Source organism: Polypterus senegalus, chromosome 2, assembly GCF_016835505.1.
Source record: "Polypterus senegalus isolate Bchr_013 chromosome 2, ASM1683550v1, whole genome shotgun sequence".
NCBI lineage: Eukaryota > Metazoa > Chordata > Cladistia > Polypteriformes > Polypteridae > Polypterus > Polypterus senegalus.
The window spans coordinates 8,104,718-8,125,223 of record NC_053155.1 but is presented as its reverse complement, the minus strand read 5'-3'; the positions used below and the strand labels follow the sequence as shown (position 1 = coordinate 8,125,223).

Genomic DNA, 20,506 nt, shown 5'->3' with positions numbered 1-20,506 from the left:
GTGATGCTCTTCCTAGAGTTCATGTCAATGTGCCGACTCTGGATAGTTTCAATGCTTCTTTTCTTCATTCCCCACACTTTATGTTTGCCCCCATAGAGCTCACTGTGGCTTAGCTGCTGTTTCAGGTGACCATTAGGCCTGAACACAACATGCCCACTCCAGTGGCACAGTGTAGAAGATCAGACGATCTTCTTATGTGAGGACTTCAATGATTAGGACTTTGACCTGCCATCTTATTTTAAGTGTCCTGTGCTGACAGCCCAAGTGAAGGAGATGTGATTGTTGAGTTAACCTTTCATGTCTCACAGGTCTACAGAAGGGTGGTCAGTCCCACTGGCCTGTCCATGTCCAGCTTTGTGTCCAGCTCACTTACTCCTCTGTGGTCCAATTGACTACTCTGTTGTTGACTGAGTGTGGACTGAGCTGGACAAGGAGAGTCTCAGGTGTGTAATGATGTCCTCTACCTGAAGCCTAAAGAAATAGTTTGGAACATGACCTCTAACCTTTGGGTTCTAATAGTGACTGAAGTCATCTCATGCCTCACAGAATCTGTCTATTATGGTCTGGATGTGCCTTTGTGATCTGGCAGTCAGAGCACTGTCTTCAGTTAATGAGCTCCCTAATGGCTGTCACCTTCACCTTCATTACAGCCTGCAGATTTGTAACAGTGAACAGGTCCCCATCATGAGGCCTTGATTGTTGTGCTTTAAAGGGATGGGCACTTAGATGTAATGAACCAGAGTGGAGCTGTGGTGGTCCATCACATACAGTGGTAAGTACAAGTTCTGCTAAATGCATATCTGTGTGTCTACTTACTTTCATTAACATATATACATCCTAACTGATCTCCTTGTCCATAGCTCATTCATTGTTAATTCCTCAGTGCTACAGTGAGCTTTCAGAGCTCAGCGACAAACAAGACTAATTGATGACTTTGGGGTATTTGACATACAGTACTGGGAGAGCAACCAGCAGTGAGGGTCGAGGGTCAGCTGTGCATTTGTTCCACTTCTCCTACTGTTTTACTGTCCATCAGATTACCTCACCTCCTGAATACATTGGTGCCCCCTCTGTTCAATTGTCACTAATTATGGCTGAACAGGTCCCATCTGTTACAGAAGGGGTTCCAATGTCCCATAAACTGGCATGTGGCACAGGCATAACTTCAGACAAGACCACTTTGTCTGTTCTGCTTCTCAAATTGGTACCAAACTCTTTACAGTTGGATGGCAGAGCTGACAGCCCATCCTTATGTATTTAGACTGTCCCATATTTAATGGGATGGGGGACCCAACGCCACCTCACACGGTGACCGTGGTGAAGGCTATGGACGTATATATGTATGTAAGTAGGATTGAGTTAGCGTTGGGAACCCATGTACCAAATTTGGAGAAGATGGGGCCATAAATAAGAAAGTTCAACATGGCGGACGTTGTTGACTGTTATGACCATTACGTGTAGAATTTCAATATGAAACCTGCTTAACTTTTGTAAGTAAGCTGTAAGGAATGAGCCTGCCAAATTTCAGCCTTCTACCTACATGGGAAGTTGGAGAATTAGTGATGTTGGAAAGTTCAATATGGTGGCTGACAGTGGCGTCATACCACTGAAATAAGTACGTACATTGGTTTCGGTTAGCTCAGAGAAGCCACCTACCACATTTCGTGAAGATGGGGCCGTAAATAAGAAAGTTCAACATGGCGGACGTTGTTGACCGTTATGACCGTTATGCGTAGAATTTCGAAATGAGTTTAGTGACATTGGAAAGTTCAATATGGCGGCTGACAGTGGCGTCACACAACCAAAATAAGTATGTACATTGGTTTCGGTTAGCGCAGGGAAGCCGCCTACCAAATTTCGTGAAGATGGGGCCATGAATAAGAAAGTTCAATATGGCGGACGTTGTTGACCGTTACACGTAGAATTTCGAAATGAAACCTGCTTAACTTTTGTAAGTAAGCTGTAAGGAATGGGCCTGCCAAATTTCAGCCTTCTACCTACACGGGAAGTTGGAGAATTAGTGACGTGTGGAAAATTCAATATGGCGGCCGAAAATGGCGTCATACCACCGAAATAATTACGAAGATCGGTTTTGGTTAGAGCTGGGAAGCCACCTACCAAATTTCGTGAAGATAGGGCCATAAATAAGAAAGTTCAACATGGCGGACGTTGTCGACCGTTATGACCGTTACGTGTAGAATTTCAAAATGAAACCTGCTTAACTTTTGTAAGTAAGCTGTAAGGAATGAGCCTGCCAAATTTCAGCCTTCTACCTACATGGGAAGTTGGAGAATTAGTGATAAGTGAGTGAGTCAGTGAGTGAGTGAGTGAGTCAGTCTGTGAGTCAGTGAGGGCTTTGCCTTTTATTAGTATAGATTCTGAATTTAACAAACTCCAGGACCTGTTTGATACTCACTACCCTCAAAGCCCCCATATCACCTTTTTAAGGGGCTTTCAATTACTCAACTTTTCCATAATCCTCTCTGCCCCCATAGTAAACTTTCTTCACATCATCCTTTTTACTTTCTCGCATATGAAGTATCCTCCAAAAATTTGATTTCAAGATTTTGATGAATCTCGACATTTTAGACCTCAGTCAGAAAATACCATTTTTGGTATTATGTATGTGTGTCTGTCTGTGTGTGTTGGTTTGTATGTGTAAGCACGATAACTGGAGTTCACTTTCGATTAGGTCAACCCAATTTTGCATACAAGTATTAGGTACAAAACGTGGATTTCTATAAACTTTTGGGCTATTTCTGCTAATCGAAGTGCTACTTTTCCTGAACACATACTCAATTGTGTGTTTTTTATTCATGCAGCTGTAGAGTCCAATATATTCAACTTTGCTTTTATAATAATTGTTCAATGTATTATTAATTTGAATTGATTTGTTGTTGATGGTTCTTTAATGTACATAATATAAAAATATAGTCACTGTCTTGTGGTTTTACTCCTCAAATATTCATCCCCATATCTGAGTATACGAGAAAGTCTAGGGGAGAGAACTCCCGACATTTTTAACCAAACACAACTGTTTAAATGGCCTCCATTTTAAATGTGCTCTTCTATCCGTCTTTCTGGCATCAATGCCCACTGGCATGCTCCTAATGTTCCTGAGTTGACTGGTAATTTTTAACTTCCTTCTTTACTGGGGAGCTCAATTTCTTATCGACTATTAACAGATACAAAGCCAGCAGATTCCTGCTCAGCTGCTCTGTCCCACCACCTGCCACCTGACACTGCAATTTGCTCACGCCCTACTAAGATGAATTCACCCTTCACTCAAAATGCACCCTTTACTCAAGTGGAGTTGAAAAAAACAGCAGAACCCCTCAAAAGTGGGGAACAAAAAGCTGCCCCTCAGTGGAAAATAAAAATGAAGTGTCAGGAGCAAATTTAAATAAAAAAAAGTGACGTTTCACACACAATCAACACAGAGCACTGAGCGCTCAGCACAGCCCACCAGCTATCAGCATGTAGGACACACTCTGGATGGATGTCATGAAGCCACTGGGGTCCAGGGGTGATGCTGAATTCGAGTGGTTTTCTTTTATGTCTCCACTGTCTTCTCTTTCCTCTCTGTCTGTCATTTCTCTTTATCTTTGGTGTCCTACCATGCCAGGTCCAGTCTGACAGTTGTCCATTTGTTTTTGTCCACTTCTCGTCTGCCCCAGCTGACCGTCTTTCTCTTTCTTATTCTTTTTTAGTAACTTTTATGAAATCTCAGTGAGAGGATCAGAGGCAGGGGAGTGTGAGAGTAATAAGTAAGAAGTAAAGAATAGACTGCATGGGAATGTGGAGAAGGTAATAAAAGAACAGGCTGGACAGAGAGGACAATGAGAGTGACTGTCATAGGGGACAAGTTCAGGGTCACGATAAATTTAACTATTAAAGGAAAATCTCTGTCTGTGTTCTCCTCACGTCCATACGTCTGTTCACATGTGACACTGTGGTCTGTCCTGACTAAACAAAACACTTTGGTTTGGCAGTCACATCCATAAAGTCCTAACAGACAAAATTTATCAAACACTCACACACACATACACACACTCCGTGTTTTCTACTCACTCCAGTTTCTCCAGTTTACAGTTTGGACTCCTGAGTCCCTCACACAGCTGCTCCACTCCAAAATCCTTCAGTTTGTTGTTGTCCAGCCATAGTTCAGTCAGCTGTGAGTTTGGAGCAGAGAGAGCTGAGGATAGAGTTGAGCAACATCTGGCAGTGAGACCACATGACACCAGGCTGTGGAGACAAAGAGAGACAAGTGAGGACTTGAGGAGAGACAGACAGTCATCCTCAATCATTTCACCTCTTAATCTTCTTTTGCTTAAACTGTAAAGGCTCGGCTCTTTTAATCTTTCCTCATAATTCAACCCCTGTAGCCCTGAATCATCCTAGTCTCTCTTCTCTGGACCTTTTCTAGCGCTGCTTTGTCCTTTTTGTAGCCTGGAGACCAAAACTGCAAACAGTACTCAAGATGAGGCCTCTGCTCAAGATTGAGCAGAACCTCCTGTGACTTGTACTCCACACATCAAGGCGCTATATAACCTGACAGTCTGTTAGCCTTCTTAATGGCTTCTGAACACTGTTGGGAAGTCGATAGCTTAGAGTCCACTATGACTCCTAAATCCTTCTCATAAGGTGTACTCTCGATTTTCTGACCGCTCATTGTGTATTCAAACCTAACATTTTTAAATTTATTGACATTAAATTTCATCTGCCCAAGCCTGTCTGCTATCCAAGTCCTTCTGTGATGATATAACGGATTCCAAATTATCTGCTAATCCACCTATCTTGGTATCATCTGCAAACTTAACCAGCTTGTTACTTATATTCCTATCTAACTCATTTATATATATTAAAAATAGCAGCGGCCCTAGCACTGCCTCCTGCTGGTCACCACTCTTAACATCGGCCAGTTCTGATGAGGTTCCTCGCACCATCACCCTCTGCTTCCTGTGTCTGAGCCAATTCTTGACCCATCTACAAACATCACCCTGAACTCCCACTTCTTTTAACTTGATGCCCAACCTCTCATGTGGCACCTTATCAAATGCTTTCTGAAAGTCCAGATAAATAATATCATGAGCTCCACTTTGATCGCATGCTTTTGTTGCCTCCTCATAGAATTCCAACATGTTAGTAAAACACGACCTCCCTCTTCTGACCCCATGCTGACTGTTCAGAATAACTCCTGTCCTTGCCATGTGTTGCTCAATTTTATCCTTAATAATTCCTTCCATTAATTTTCCTGTAGTGCGCGTTAAGCTTACTGGCCTATAGTTGCTTGGATCTGCCCTGTCACCCTTTTTTATATAATGGGATGATATTTGCCATTTTCCAGTCCTTCGGAATCTCTCCAGTGCACAGCAACTTCCTAAAAATATGTGTCAAGAGTTTATATCTGCACTCACTAGCCTCCTTAAGAACACGAGAATAAATATTATCTGGTCCTGGTGATTTGTTTGATTTCATCTTATTTAATCTGAGCAGCACTTCTCCCTCTACAATTTCCAAATCCCTCAGTACCTCCTTAGTAGTCCCTGTTACCACTCTGAGGTTATCCACTTGCTCACTTGTGAACACCTCAGAAAAATGTAAGTTTAGGGCATCTGCTATTTCACTGTCTGTATCTTTTAATTCCCCTTTACTATTCCTGATGAACTTGACCTCCTCCTTAACTGTTCTTTTACTACTAAAATACTGAAAGAATCTCTTAGTGTCATCTTTCGCCTTATCTGCTCTATTCCTCTCCAACTGTCTTTTAGCCTCCCTGATATCCTTCTTGATGGTTGCCCTCACGTTCTCATACGCTCTACGATTCACTTTGCATTCTGAATTGGGTGGTCTATAACACACTCCTAAAATAAGACCTCTTTCCCTAATATTTTCCAGGTGAAGCCACATGTCCTCACTAAGATGGGGCTCATCATCCAACTGAAGATGACTTACATTTAAATTCTGTTTGGCATAAACAGCAACCCCACCTCCTTTTCTGTTCTGTCTATCCTTCCTAAAAAATGTGTATCCCTCTATGTTACACTCATCCCCATCTTTGTTATTTAGCCAGGTTTCCGTTATTGCTATAATATCATAATTGTGCTCTGCTACATACAACTCCAACTCACTTACCTTATTTTTGATACTTCTAGCATTAAGGCAAGCTATTTTTAATGTGTTAATCCTTCTACATTTACATGTTTGCTTAGAATTTACATTACTATGCATTTTTATTTCTACACCATTGTTTGTTCTTCCATGTATAGATCTAAATCTGGCCTGTCCTAAACTCCCTGCCCCCATTCCCTAGTTTAAACAATCCTCGACTAGCCTACACATACGCCTCCCCAATACATTGGTGCCCCTCCGGTTCAGATGTAACCCGTCACGGCAGAACAGGTCCCATCTGTTCCAAAAGGAGTCCCAATGCCCCATAAACCTATACCCTTCTACCCTGCACCAAGATTTGAGCCACGCGTTAAGCCTTCTAATCTCCTCAATCTTACCTGGACTGGCATGTGGCACAGGCAGAACTTCGGAGAAGACTACCTTGTCAGTTCTGCTCCTCAGCTTGGTACCTAACTCTTTGAATTTGGATCGCAGAACTGACAGACTACCCTTATGTATGTCATTTGTTCCAACGTGGACAATGACAACTGGATCCACCCCCGCTCTGGCCAAGAGCCTATCCACCCTTCCAGGGAGGTCTCCCACCTGTGCTCCCGGAAGGCAGCACACCGTGAGACTCTCTCTCTCTGGAGCACACCTGCGCTTCAATCCCCCTAATGATTGAGTCCCCAACTATCACTACTCTCTCTTTTGGGAACTGGTTTTGAGGTGGCCCGTTGGGGCTCCTCAACCCTGCCTACCACCTCAGAATTATCAGAGTCACCGTCCAGCTCCGCCAGGACATGATAACGGTTAGACACTTCTAATTCTGGGGTTGATGCCCCCGGACAGTGTGCACCCTTTACCTTATGCCTTGTGACCGTGACCCACCTATTCCTACCTGTCTGGTCTGGAATCTCCTCCCGCCACCTTGAGGGTGCACACTATCTCTCTAAAGGACACCTGGGCCAAGTCCACCAATTCTCTATTACAACGCAGGTCAGCCAACTCCTCCTCCAGTTCAGCGACCCTGAGCTCGAGGTGCTGGATCAGCTGGCATCTCTTGCAGATGTAGCCCTCATAGACAACTGGCTCTTCCAAACCATCATCTAAAAAGTCCAACATCCAACAGGACTTGCATTGCACTGGCCTCATTATTAAAATTTGATTTGGGATTACTAAACTGCCCTTTTTTTTTTCTTAAAATTAAATTTCTTCTTCTTTCAGCTGCTCCTTAACTTAAATGGTAACACTAAGATCTGCTACAGATATTTTACACCTTTTCCCCTTAAGCTCCTGTCCTGTTCTCCCTCTCAGCTGCCTGCTATTTGTCTTTCTATGAGGTTAACTTTACTTTTCTGTCTCTTCTCCTAACTTTGCGCTCCTCTTACTTATAAGCTCTTCACTCGCACTGTTTGTATTAATGAACCAATACGCTGTCACCCACTTAACTGTTCTACCTCTGGACCGCTAAGGACTGTTTAATCTAAAATAAACAAATAAATAAAACTTTACTACCTTATTTGCTCCTACCCCTTGTGCCTGATTGGGGGTGGTCTTAACGATGACGACTGACCTGCGCACTGCTGAGTTTCCACCTTTTACTGCTTTGAAGTCAGCCGCAGCCTTTTTTTCTTTTCCTTTAAACTAAGGACTCGCTGTTACGACGACGCGGTTATTTATTTACAAATGCCGATATCAGTTACTGCTGCTTTCTACCCTGCCGCCTCGATGCTAATTCAAATACAGATAACAAGAACAAGTACAAGTACAAATAACTTTTCCAAGCGCACCTCCAAACACCCAGCTACTTTTGCTCTTGTGCGGGCGAAAAAGCAAAAAAACCTTCTAAAGGGAAAAAAACTTTAAAAATTCCCACACGGTTCCTTAGCGGCATCCAAAACCCAAGTTTTTTATTTAAATCTCACACCACAGAACAAACCAACAACTCTCAACAGACTCTAGCGTTTGCAAAGCACATGTCCTTGGAGAATGTGGAGAAAAACTGTCACAGATACACAAGCTCTACACATTTGGTAGTTGGTGATGGTTTGTGCTCAGTTCTGACAGTTGGGTCAAGTCAGACGCATTATAATGAAGAAATGCCTTAGGAACAGTGATCTGCTTTAGTACCAGAGCCCACAGGTCCTGCATCATCCAACTGATTGTCACTATCTCGATCACTCTCATTATCATTAAATTGTTCCTCTTGCAACAAATTTAGTTGTTTCAAAACATCAGCCGCTTTATACCCTTTTCATGATGACATAACTACAGACTGTCTACAGCAAGGGTCTCCAATGCCAGTCCTGGAGAGCTACTGCAGCTACAGGTTTTCATTCTAACTCTTTTCTTAATTAGTGACCAGTTTTTGCTGCTAAATAACTATTTCCCTTTATTTTAATTGTCTTTTCTTGAGACTCTGACTGCTGAATTGATTCTTTTTTCCTTAAATGGCACCTAAACATAAATCTGATGTGAAGTGAGCCAACAGATGAGCAACTAAGTTGGGGCCTCAAACTCCAACCTTCATTCAGTTTCTTAACTTGAAGCCAATTCTCGTTGCTAATTAAACTTGTCATTTAATTCTGTGGCGCTCGCTCATTCTGCCATGGCAGACATTTCCAAAACTGACAATTTTCTTTTTGAAGAGCGCTGGCTGTCAAAATGTTTTGTGGACCTAAGCAGATCAACATTACTGAGGCCTTCACCTTTCTTTATTTTCAGTTCTGGTGTGATGGCCGCAGGTTGTTCTTTATGTGTTTGTTCATTTTGTGTCTTAATGTGGTTTGGTTGCTAATTAAGCAAAAAAATAAATAATTAAGAGGCCTGAGTCTTAAGTGGTGCATCAATTAAACTTAAGACAAAAAGTTAATTAGCAGCAAAATCTGGTCACTAATTAAGAAAAGGGTTAGAATGAAAACCAGCAGCCACAGTAGCTCTCCAGGGGCCTCATGTGTAAACAGTGTGTATGCACAGAAATGTTGCATAAGAGCAGGGGTTCTCAACGTCGGTCCTGGGGACCCCCTGTCACTGCAGGTTTTTGTTCCAACCAACTTCTGTTTTTAATTGAACTCCTGGGCTAATTAAGTGAACTGATATTTCCCAAGTTCTGTGTTTAAGGAACAATATATTAATTAGAAAACTAAGTTTGCTAAAAAAAAATATTAAAATGTACCAAGCAGTTATATAGGAATAATGTATTTTTTTTCTTTTTAACAGTATTTTCATCTTGATTTTCATTCTACTTTTCTAGGTGTTCTAATTGTTTAACTATTTACTAATTATCGGATCTGACTCTAAAGTAGCTGCAGACATTGATTATTCCGTGTTGTTTGCCTGGGTGTCTGCTCTGCTCGTTTTAAGTTGTCATTATTAAGATACAATGAAGGGGAAAAACTGCACAGAGAAAGGGCAAAGTAAAATGAAATCAACAAAAGAGAGTTAAGCAAAAGCAGAAATATTTATAAATGTCTTATAAATGTAAAAAATCATGCTGCTGTTCTTTTCTGAATGTCGAATAAAAGAAAAAAAAATACCAGCTAATCAAATGAGATCAGTGCTATCAGGTGTTGTCACTGATTAGGAATCTGGTTGGAATAAAAACCTGCAGCTACAGGGGGTCCCCAGAACCGACGTTGAGAACCCCTGTATAAGAACGTTTCCACGTTCAAATCGCGATGTATAAAACCTACACTTGGCGTAAAGCCACACACTTTTCCACGGTACCTCATAACCCATCGTACTCAAGTTCTCCACTCGGTTTTGCAGACTGGCGGCACCCAGTGTCAAAGCAGTGCTACTGTTCCTGTTTGGTTTCCCATTCATTTTTAGATCGACATCCCTGACTGGGCTGTATCATATACACTGAAACTAACTGCATATCATTGATAAATTTATGGCACGTGATTGTAATCAATTTGTAACAATATAATTGTGCACAGAATGGCCTAACTATTCTACTGCCATGGCTGCTTTAGCGTTGTTAGAGGACATCGCAAATGGAAGGATCAGAAGAGAACGTGTATTCAGAGATCATACTGATTTCTTGGCATGTGATGATTACTGGCTACTAAGTCGGCTTAGATTTCCAAGAGCGATCCTCTTGGAGCTGTGTGCTGAACTGGCGGCAGCTTTACAAAGGCAGGAATTGTGCTCTACCTGCTCCTTTGCAAGTTCTATCCATTCTCAGATTTTTAGCCTTAGGAGCTGTTCAGCGTGAACTGGCTGACTGATCCGGTATTACTCAGTCTTCACTGAGTCCTGCCATGCCAGCTGTATGGGATGGTATTATCCACTTGTCAAGCAGATATACCAGATTTCCGTACACTCTCGTTGAACCGGCAAACACCAAAGCGCAATTTGCAACAATGTCCGGTTTTCCCAATGTAATCGGAGCGGTCGACTGCACACACATTGCTATAAAGGCACCGTCACAGAATGAATTTGTTTGTTATGTAAATAGAAAGCGTTTTCACTCTATTAATGTGAAATTATCAGTGGTGCGAAAATGCCATTCACTAATGTTGTTGCGAGATGGCCTGGCTCAACTAATGATTCATTCATGCTGAGAATAGTAGTGTGTGTAACAAACTTGAAAATGGTGCTGTGCGTGATGGCTGGCTTCTCGGTAAGATAAGACATTTATTATCTATTAATCACAGTTGTACTTTATCTGTACGATGTAACCATATAACACAATTACATAGGTGACAGTGGGTATCCGCTGAAGACGTGGCTTCTCACGCCTCTCTCCAACCCACTGACTGAACAAGAGCGACATTATACTGACCTCCACTCTCGGGCTCGGGCAGTGGGGCCGTTGGCGCTGCCTGGATAAGACTGGTGGAGTGCTGCTATATAGTCCACAGAAAGTGTGTCGCATCACGCAAGCATGTAGCATTCTACATAATATGGCACTCATCCATAACTTGCCCGTACCTTAAAGAGATGCGACATGATGAACCTGACCCTGGACCACCAAATGATCAGCCACACCGGACAGCATTACCATGTCGAATGAATGTAATTAACAGAATGTAAAAACAGGTAAGCAGATGCATAATTTATTTAAATACAAATAAAAGGTGTCATTTTGCTTGGCTTTTCTCTTAATTTATTCACAAATTCATTTAATTTTTGATTAGTATCAAACAATACTGCCTTTATATTTCGTAGTTCATTGGCTACATCTCTCACTGTATCCACCAATGCATTTTGGGATTCCAGAATTGCATCAGTCAGCACACAGCCAGATGATCGGCCAGTGGTTTCCGAGGCAGGGGTATGTGAGCAGCCAGCACCCAAGATGTGGTCGGCACAGAAGCAGCACCATCATCGCCTGAAGCCACATCTTCAGCATTGGCGTCAGCTTTTGTACTATTGTCTGGAAGTAAATAAACAGTAATTAATACAGCATCTGCTGCCTGATTGTCTTATTTCATATACAAATTATTTACACAAGTATGGATAATAGTAATCAAAAAAGAAATAAAAACTCACCGGCACCTGTGGTGATCTCAGAATCACCCTCCCCTGTTGGTAAAATGCTGGCAATAAGTATGTCGCCAATAATTGCAGCAACTCGCTGCCCAAACAGCGTGAGCTCCGGGAGTTCACTACCTCCTCCAGTCATGCTGACATGCAGACGATGAGCTGCGACTCTCCTTTTCATGGCAACTTTGATGTCGGACCACTTCTTTTTAATTCAGTCATAGTGCGAGTTTCTGCTCCAGCACTTTTGAGTGCATCCACCATGCTATGCCACTCCATCAATTTCCTTTTGTTACTAAGCTACCAAATAAAACATTTTTCCTGGCCTCTACTTCACTTAGCAAGACCTCCATTTCGCATTCGCTGAAGTTTTGTTTTTTCCTCCCCGTGCTTTCGCCATTGTCTTCCTGAAGCGCTGAAGGTAAGGGGCTATTGATATTGATTTGCATATTCAAAGAGGCGTAATTCTGGGAGGAGTTGAGGCGGGACAGCAGGCGCGTGCACATGCGTTACTTTTCATGCTGATCAGGATTTATGTAGTAGAAGAACGTGGAAGTTGGAGTACACACAGATTCCTGCATCTGGATTTTTCTGTCCGTACGCACATTCCCGATTTTGTGCTTACGCCATGTTATTGTGTGAGTTCTACGCACGGCGGTATACATGAGGTCCCTGGACTGGAGTTGGAGACCCCTGGTCTACACTATTTATAGCACTATTTCCCACAAGCTTGACATCCAACAAATTGTATGTTTCTCCACTAGATGGCAGCACTGTAGTAGGTAACCGAGCAAGCGTCAACAGTGGCTATATGCTACAGGGCAAGTTCTCTCGTATTTCATATCTTGACAGGTGCATTCAGAGGGCTATAAGACAGAAATCTCATTTTTTTGGCAGAAGTGTGATGACTGCTCTTCTGCAGCATTGAGTTTACACACCAGTTTTGAAACTGCACCTGAATACTTATAACAAGTGCAGGCCAATGACAGCCCAGAAATCCTTATACAGTAAAACTCAACTGGAATGCCATCGATTCCAGGTACCCTTCTGTTGTCCTGCTCTGTCATGCAGTAGTGGGTTCTACTAGGGTTTCCTCACTGTTCAGATCCAAGACATCTGTTTTGAGAAGCTGTGGTAAGTCGTACAGAAAGAACTGTAGGTCTTCACTACCACCAAACCTCCATCCCTCTGCTGAAGACAGCTATTCATAAAATCCATGGACCACCTGTCTTATCTCAGTGGGCTCCATTTGGTTTTCTAATGCAATGTCAGATTTTTCTTTTTTTGATTTTCTTTTCTCAAGCCCAAAGAAGTACTGTGTTGGTGCGTCCATCTTCACTAACTGCTGAAAGGGAGCCCTCCCCAAAGCCCCCTTTAACATTCTGATCATTAAGGTGGAGTATATTAATATGGATAGCAGGGACTGAATGTGTTAAAAAGGAGCGTACAAAACACCAGGCCGTGAGCAGAGCAGCCCGTGGGTGTAACAGAACAAACTTTAAACAAACCTAAAAGTGTCTAAAACTATAAAATCCATCGAGCCTCATCTTTGAGGTCATGTTTGCACTTATCCTCCTTGTGTGTACCGCCAACAGGCCCCATTTTGTATCCTCCATGTGTTTCCTAGCCCAGACACTCTTATTATGTTGCCCAAAGCCTGTGCTGACTGAGGGTGCTGTACCAGTTCATTACTCCTATCGAGTAAAGTGTACAATTATAATCACCCCCTAATACCAGTTCACCTCCTCAGGGTCACACCAGAATAAAGTGTCTCCTAATGCTTTAAAGGAGTGAAGTTTTTCCTTTCCCTCATTTGAGGCATAAACTTTGAAGAAAGTGACAATTCTGCTGAGACATTTCACCTTCACTCTAATGTTCTCCGTTTCATAATGTCATCTGTGATGCAGACTTCAGCTTTAAACCCCCGGAGAAAAATAAGGGCCACTCTAGCACTGACGTTTGTCCCATTGTCCCCCTTCCAGTCCCTGCTCCATTCCCACTGATTTCTGTCCTGTATGAAAGTGACAATCAGATGTCTGATAAAGTCAAAGAGTGCCATTCTTTTCTCAGGATTTATGCCCCTGTTAATATTTAGGCTCCCTACATTTGAGCTCTCCATATTAATTGAATGTATAAATATGCTCATTTTAAACCACAGAGACCACCACAAAGCCAGTAGCGCATATTTCACAGGAAACTTGTCCATCAGGGTTTATTTAAGTTTGACCATTTTCTCTTTCGCTCTTTTGTTTGAAACAGTATGGAGATGACCTTTTTTTTTCTCATCCTGCAGATTGACAACATGAACAGCTGGACATCTGAAAAAACTTGTGCCACCTCAACTCCCTTTTAATTGGTGGTCACCTCCAGAAATTGCTTTACACTCTGGGCACTGAGGCCTCCTCTGGTTTTCAACTCCACAGAGTCTGAGATAGCAGAACAATCAGAGACATTACCATCATCCTCCTCCCCATCACTCACCCCAGCAGGAATGTCTTTGATCATCAGGACTGATAAGAAGACCATTGAGCCCTGACTCAGACAGATTTTTCCATGCTCAGTCTTGGATTTTCCTTTGCCTTTTTGAACTGGACTTTTAACCCTTTATTACTATCCCCTTTCTTCATTTTAGTTTCTCTTCACACACTTTCTGCTGCAGCCAATGTCTGAGTGGTGGTCTTGCTGCCCAATGTGTTCCCCTAATATCCAGGTGGCAGTTCATTCCCCTGATCATCAGACTTGGTTTTACTGACATTCCCATCACCACACACCTCTTCCATCACTAGAGAATGATTCTGTACTCCTCCACTTCTTTATCTCAATCCCTGTGCCCATTTCTCCTGTTTTCTCAAATTCTCTCAGGACCGTTTGTAAGTAAATGGGCTTTGTTCCCACAACCAAAACATTTCATTTTGTCAGAAATAAGGAAAATCACATAGTCCACTGGAAACTTCATTACCACATTTAAACATTCATCCATTTTATTTAAAACGATATAAACTTATATGTTTTGAATCAGAAGATTTACAACAAATCTTTGAAACCAATCATCCATGGTGCTTCAGCTTTCTTTCCATAGTTCAATTTTTTTGTTAAAGGCGGTGCATTCGAAATGGCCACTCTGTGGGCCAGGATGGAGACACCAGCATGAAAGAGCCACTGACCAAAACCCCATTCTCAACAACTAACAAGAACAAATCAAGTGACCAAAGAAAATCACATACAACTCATTCATGAAACCCACTCACAGGAACTCATGTCTAACATGTCTGGCTGAATAAATACATCAAGAAATCACACTTACATGAACTTATCCTATTTCTAAACCAGATCCTCCCAGATTGTCACACATCAGCACTGTTCAGACCCTCAGCAGTAAACAAATTAATTTTTAGCTCATATCTCCTCCACTCCACTAATTTTTTAAGAATTAATTCAGTTCTCCTCCTCCTCCTCCTGCTCCTCCATCTTCATCAAACACAAATCTAAAATGTCCTTCTCACCTCCTGTATCTCCACCTGCCTGTCTACTTAACTCCTTTGATTTCCTGTACAATAAATCCTCATTATTAGACAGTTAAGTAATCTTCACAGTAATATTTGAGTTTTATTGCAAGCAAATTCTCAACGACCCTTCTTTAAGGGAGCACAACATGCCTTTCAACCCTTATACTTTTTTTAAATTCTTCATTTTTTAAGCATTTCCTGTAAAAAAAATAAAATTCCAGCTTTCACTTCATTTTCTAAAAAATGTTTTCCCACATTGCTTATTATGACAACTTTTCAGGATGGCGACTTTGGCGTTACCTAACAGATAACTTAATAATTCAACTTTATACATATTTTTACAATTGTGTTTGATAAAAAAGAAAACAACCTTTTTAATTGTGTTACCAATTTATGACATAATTCATCAAAAGCGGTGAAAAACCCATTCAGTCTAACGCAATAAATAAAAAGTGAAATATTGTTACTTTTTTTACCACAACGCACACATTTGGTGTTGTTAGTTTTTGGATTATTTCCCTCTATTATATTAAAAAAATCCTTGGATGAGATGAGACTTTTTAGCCTGAGACGAGACGTGATTTTCTCAGAGAGACACTTTCTCGTCCCGCGAGACAAGACTTTGTGCCAAGAGATATAATCAGGCCCAGGCCAGAAATAAAAGACAAAGAGTAGATGACAAAGTAAAACATTGTAAAGAATTCAAAATGTTGGCACAATATACATGGAGAGCAGGTTAGAGATAATGGAAGTACTAAAATTCGAAAGTCTCAAAAAAATGATAGTAAAGATCACATTAGCACAAACAAATGGAAATTATTACTCGGTGAAATAACGGAACAGTGAAAAGAGATTGAATATATTGTTTAGCTTTAAACTTTAAGTCAGAGACTTGTAGATCATCTAATTCGTGTTCCCATCAGGGAAAAGCAGTGTTTCTTCCCAATGAAGTGGCGTATCCGCAAGTATTAAATGATTTGTTGTTTGGTGAAAGTGAAATCTACGTACGTGAGCGGTAGAGACGCGAAGTGGCTGGGGTGTAGTGTGGGCCAGGAGGATTGGTGAGTGAAGCGAGCAGCAGGTGAAGCCTCCTAGTTTAGATAATAACTGGTAGTGATGACACTGTGTCATGTCATCCACTGTAAGTCGCATGTCTGCTCTTTTGTTTTGTGATATTAATAAAGTTGTCTTCATGCTGCCGCCATATTTTCTCCACTTAGATTTTCTGTCATTCTGGGATGGGTTTGTGATGAGGAAGCAATGGAGGTGCAAGCTGAGCAGAGGCCACAGATCAGAAGATAACATTAGAACTTTTCAGACGACTCTCACGTCCTGTTAATCATGTTAGAGCTCATCATTCGCTATCTTTTGATCGGTAGGCCTATTCAGCTTGTTTCTTTGTTAATAGTACTCTCCATTGTTGAGCATAATGACGTGTGGCATCTGGTGCAGGTGAAGCGGGAGAAACAGTTGGCACCAGAAGAGACAGATCCAGAAATAATTTGTGGCACTTTTGACTTGGTGAGATTCTTTTACTTTGAATATGTGCATCTGTTGTTTTGTTGTTTTCTTATTTTAAGTTTGTTTGCCTGCTCGAGTGAGTTGGTTAGTTATTCATTATTCAATCGTGTTTATATTCTCAGCCACCTTGTTTCTACATAACTGGGTAACGTTATTAGTTTGTTTGTCTCACAAGCCATTGCACAGCCCCCACAACCATTTTGGTGGCCAATAAAGTGGATAACCCTGTTGTCCAGTTATTGTAAACACCATCGTGATTTTGAACTTAGCACAAAGTGCTCTGCAGATACATTTTGGGTCGGTGTGTCATTCAACATTCTAAAGTAAAATGTCAGCTAGACACGTAGGCATCATAAAATACCGTTGATGTTCCTGTGCTCCATCATGTTAAATGTAAGGACAGTGTGCTTCAGCACAAACTCCATGAGCTCCCAACTAATTTAACTCAGTAAACTTTAAAGTTTCTCAGAGCTGTTATGGAAACTTAGCCATCTGTTAGCAGTCAGTGTCAGGTAAGCAGCGTCATTAAAGCAGCAAGTTGTTGAAATCCCCCACTTTGACTTAATGAGATGATATAACTGGGCCAAAATGCAGCAGTGTCAGTTCTGAGGTCAATATTGTCGTTCTGTCTGTAAATGAAACTCCACAGTCATGTCCTAATGCTGCTTTGACATGTGCCATTCCAGATCGCTGTGGATCATGTGGAAAGTTCAAGTCTCATAAATACAGTGACCATAACATGGAGGCTACAAAGAGGCCTGTAAAACACACAGACCTGGGGGTTGATGCTTCCAACTTCATCTGCTACACTCATTTGTGCCAAGTAAGACTCTGATTTAAAAAGCTCCTTTAGCCACCTGAAGTCTCCTATTAAAGAAGGCACCAGCATGTCTCACCGATTTGGATGTAATCAAAGGTTTTTTTGTAGTGTCCACATTTATTTCTCATTTACCTGGAAATTATCAGGACTGGTCAGTGGAAAGACTGGGAAAGGCTGCCACATTCTGGAGGCAAATGTCCCCGTGCAGGGGTGCCAATCCTGTGGTGATGTATGTGATGTGGATGAACACGCACTCTGAGGCTGTGATCTGCTCTGGTGATGGGGCCAAGGAGTCCGATGTAGGCCTAATGCCAGATAATGCAGATGAGTCTCTAGTTTTGAAGAACTGTTTAACGTAAAACTGTGGAGAGTTTACCATCTTCAGTAATTTAGACAGCAACTGAAGGGTTACAGGACATTCATGACATTAGCTAGTCATATGTGTTACACAAACTAAATGAAAAATTGACTACGCTGGGAATTTCAGAAAATGATAGAAGGAGAGTTCTTTATGTTATGAAAGCTAAAACTCTTCTCCAGATATGTACATTAAAAAGAAAACAGGGGAGAAAGTCTTTTTGTAGAGAGCGTTTTAACTATGTGGATCGTGCACCCATCTCTCTTCAGGCAAAATCAGGCAATAAATTGTCTGCTCAGCACATTCTTATTAAACACACATTAGAAGTAAATCAGCCAGGAAAAATAAGCTGAAATCAGAACAAAACATATTATTTGATCTTTGGGATGGCAGAAACATTGATGAAAACAGCCCTTTTAAGACAAAGTCCGAATCTTTAGGTTTAATCTTATTTCAAGTTTTTTTTTTTTTGTTTTTTCTGTCCACCCTGGCCATCGGACCTTACTTATTCTATGTTAATTGATGTTGACTTATTTTATTTTTTACTGTGTCTTTTATTTTTCTATTCTTCATTTTGTAAAGCACTTTGAGCTACATTTTATTTGTATGAAAATGTGCTATATAAATAAATGTTATTGTTGTTGTTGTTGTTGGCTCAGGTAAGAAATAACATGAAGTTTCTGCTGTTTATGTCCATCTTGCAAACCTGTTGGCATTCTGTATTTCAGGTATTGAGCCTATGCAGTTAGTTCTGTGGTTCAAGGAACAGGATGTGAAGTGCCTTTCACATCTATCTATCTATCTATCTATCTATCTATCTATCTATCTATCTATCTATCTATCTATCTATCTATCATATAGTGCCTTTCACATCTATCTATCTATCTATCTATCTATCTATCTATCTATCTATCTATCTATCTATCTATCTATCTATCTATCTATCTATCTATCTATCTATCTATCTTGCTGCCTGTCCGTTACTTGATCACTTTGTTCTTGGTGGACGTGTCTGAGTTGTGAAGTCTCTGTAAGTTTCTTCTCTTTCTGTCATTTATCTTTGCTGTCATACCCTGCTTGTTCCTGCCTTTCACTTCTCCACTGGTCTTTGTCCATGGAAGGCTGTAAGTTTTCATTTTCTGTCTTTTCATTCATATTTGTATTACTGTTGGGGATTTTTTGGATTACAAAAAAGAAAAAAAAAGCTGCACCAAAAGAACCGTTGCATTGTTTATTGCTAAAGTTTAATGAAAAACATTTGTGGTGGGGGGGAAGGTAGGTAGACCCATATGTTTCTGCTGAAGCATGAGTGTTGGTGGCCAGAAAAATAATTGTTTATAAAAATGTTTATTCAGTCATGCAAATGAACAAGCCAATGGTGGTTTTGCATAAGGAAAAGTTCTTGGTAGACAAACTTGTGGAAGAAAGGGTAATTATTAGTGGTGCTTTAGTTCCAGTTTTGCCTTCATCAGTTCCTGCAAAAAAGGTCATTAACTCAAATGTCCTCCTTTTTGAAAAAAGGCATTTTGGAAATGTCAATTTGCAGTTTGAATTACTTTTGACCCAATGAAGTGTTTTAATGGTGGCAGGACTGCACACAAGGCATCCCAGTGTAGGAATGAGACAGTTAGAGCAGTGGGCAGTTCTGGGAGGTGGACAGTATGGAGGATGATGAGACTGGTGCACTGTAAATGAACCTGTAGCTGAAATACAGGATGAAGAGCATGTAACCCTCCAATGTGTTATTGAAAGTTGCTTCTGAAAAGGGCCTGTGTCGGCTGAGGCCAGCGGCTCAGATGAGTGCTCACCAGTAAATAGTGAACACCAAGGTTCTGTGAAAAATGATTTGATAAAAGATGACCAGGAGACTGAGATGAGTAACAGTGAGGATGAGACTGTGAATGTCTGCTTGGAGGGAGCTGCACCAGTCGTCAACACTGCGAACAAGACCTGGGCAACCGATGTCAACCCCAGGACATCAGTCGTCATCTCATTAGGATGTTGTCAGGTATGCATACAAGCATATGGGAGTGGGGGTAACTATACAAACTACTGAGTACGATTTGGAGTTGCTGCAATGAAATTTCAGCAAAATGGACTCACCTGCCTGCTTGCCACATCATTTTTTCCCTTTAATTTTCGGGGTGTCTTTGAATTCAGCCATCTCTATCATTTTCATTTCCATCCTTTCATTCCTAACACATCACCATATCAGTTTATAGCAGTAGAGATGGCCAGCAGGATTTGTTTCCCATTGAGATCTGATGTGTTTTCAAAGTGTTCCTGTAATTTGTTTGAGCAGTTTATATATTAGTCAGAAATATCTGTGTTATAAAACTTTCTGAACGTGTGTTTGTTACACATGTTGGTTCATGATTTTTACTACTACTTTTGTGATTGAATAAAGATTGTTTTGAAAACTTAAACTATCTATCTATTACATAGTGAGTGCCTTAAATGTCTCTGTTTGTCTGTCTATCTATCCTCTGTGTATCCTGTTTCTCTGTCTGTTGATTGCATTCGGGTATCATGGACATGTCTGGGTTTGCTGGTTGGTTTCGTCCACACAGGATCTCTCTGTGAGTATCTCTGGTTTCATAAATCTCTTTTTACCTTTTGTTTTCTAATGTTTAGTGGTTTCATTAATGATTTGCTATCTGTTTGAGTTTATATATTTTCTTTTCTGGTCTTTATTGT

The 20,506-nt window shown here is 41.1% G+C and overlaps 2 protein-coding genes across 6 annotated transcripts in view; one reads left to right on the top strand and one right to left on the bottom strand.

Annotated features, from left to right (window-relative positions):
* Positions 1 to 20,506, top strand: part of LOC120521855 (NACHT, LRR and PYD domains-containing protein 12-like) — a 1,152,437-nt gene that overhangs the window by 815,089 nt on the left and 316,842 nt on the right. The window lies entirely within an intron of this gene.
* Positions 1 to 20,506, bottom strand: part of LOC120521953 (NACHT, LRR and PYD domains-containing protein 3-like) — a 105,525-nt gene that overhangs the window by 46,580 nt on the left and 38,439 nt on the right. For all 3 annotated transcript variants that reach the window (XM_039743220.1, XM_039743225.1, XM_039743224.1), the window contains exon 4: positions 4,072 to 4,245. In XM_039743220.1, the coding sequence (XP_039599154.1) occupies positions 4,072 to 4,245 (174 nt within the window). The remainder of the gene's footprint in view (positions 1 to 4,071; positions 4,246 to 20,506) is intronic.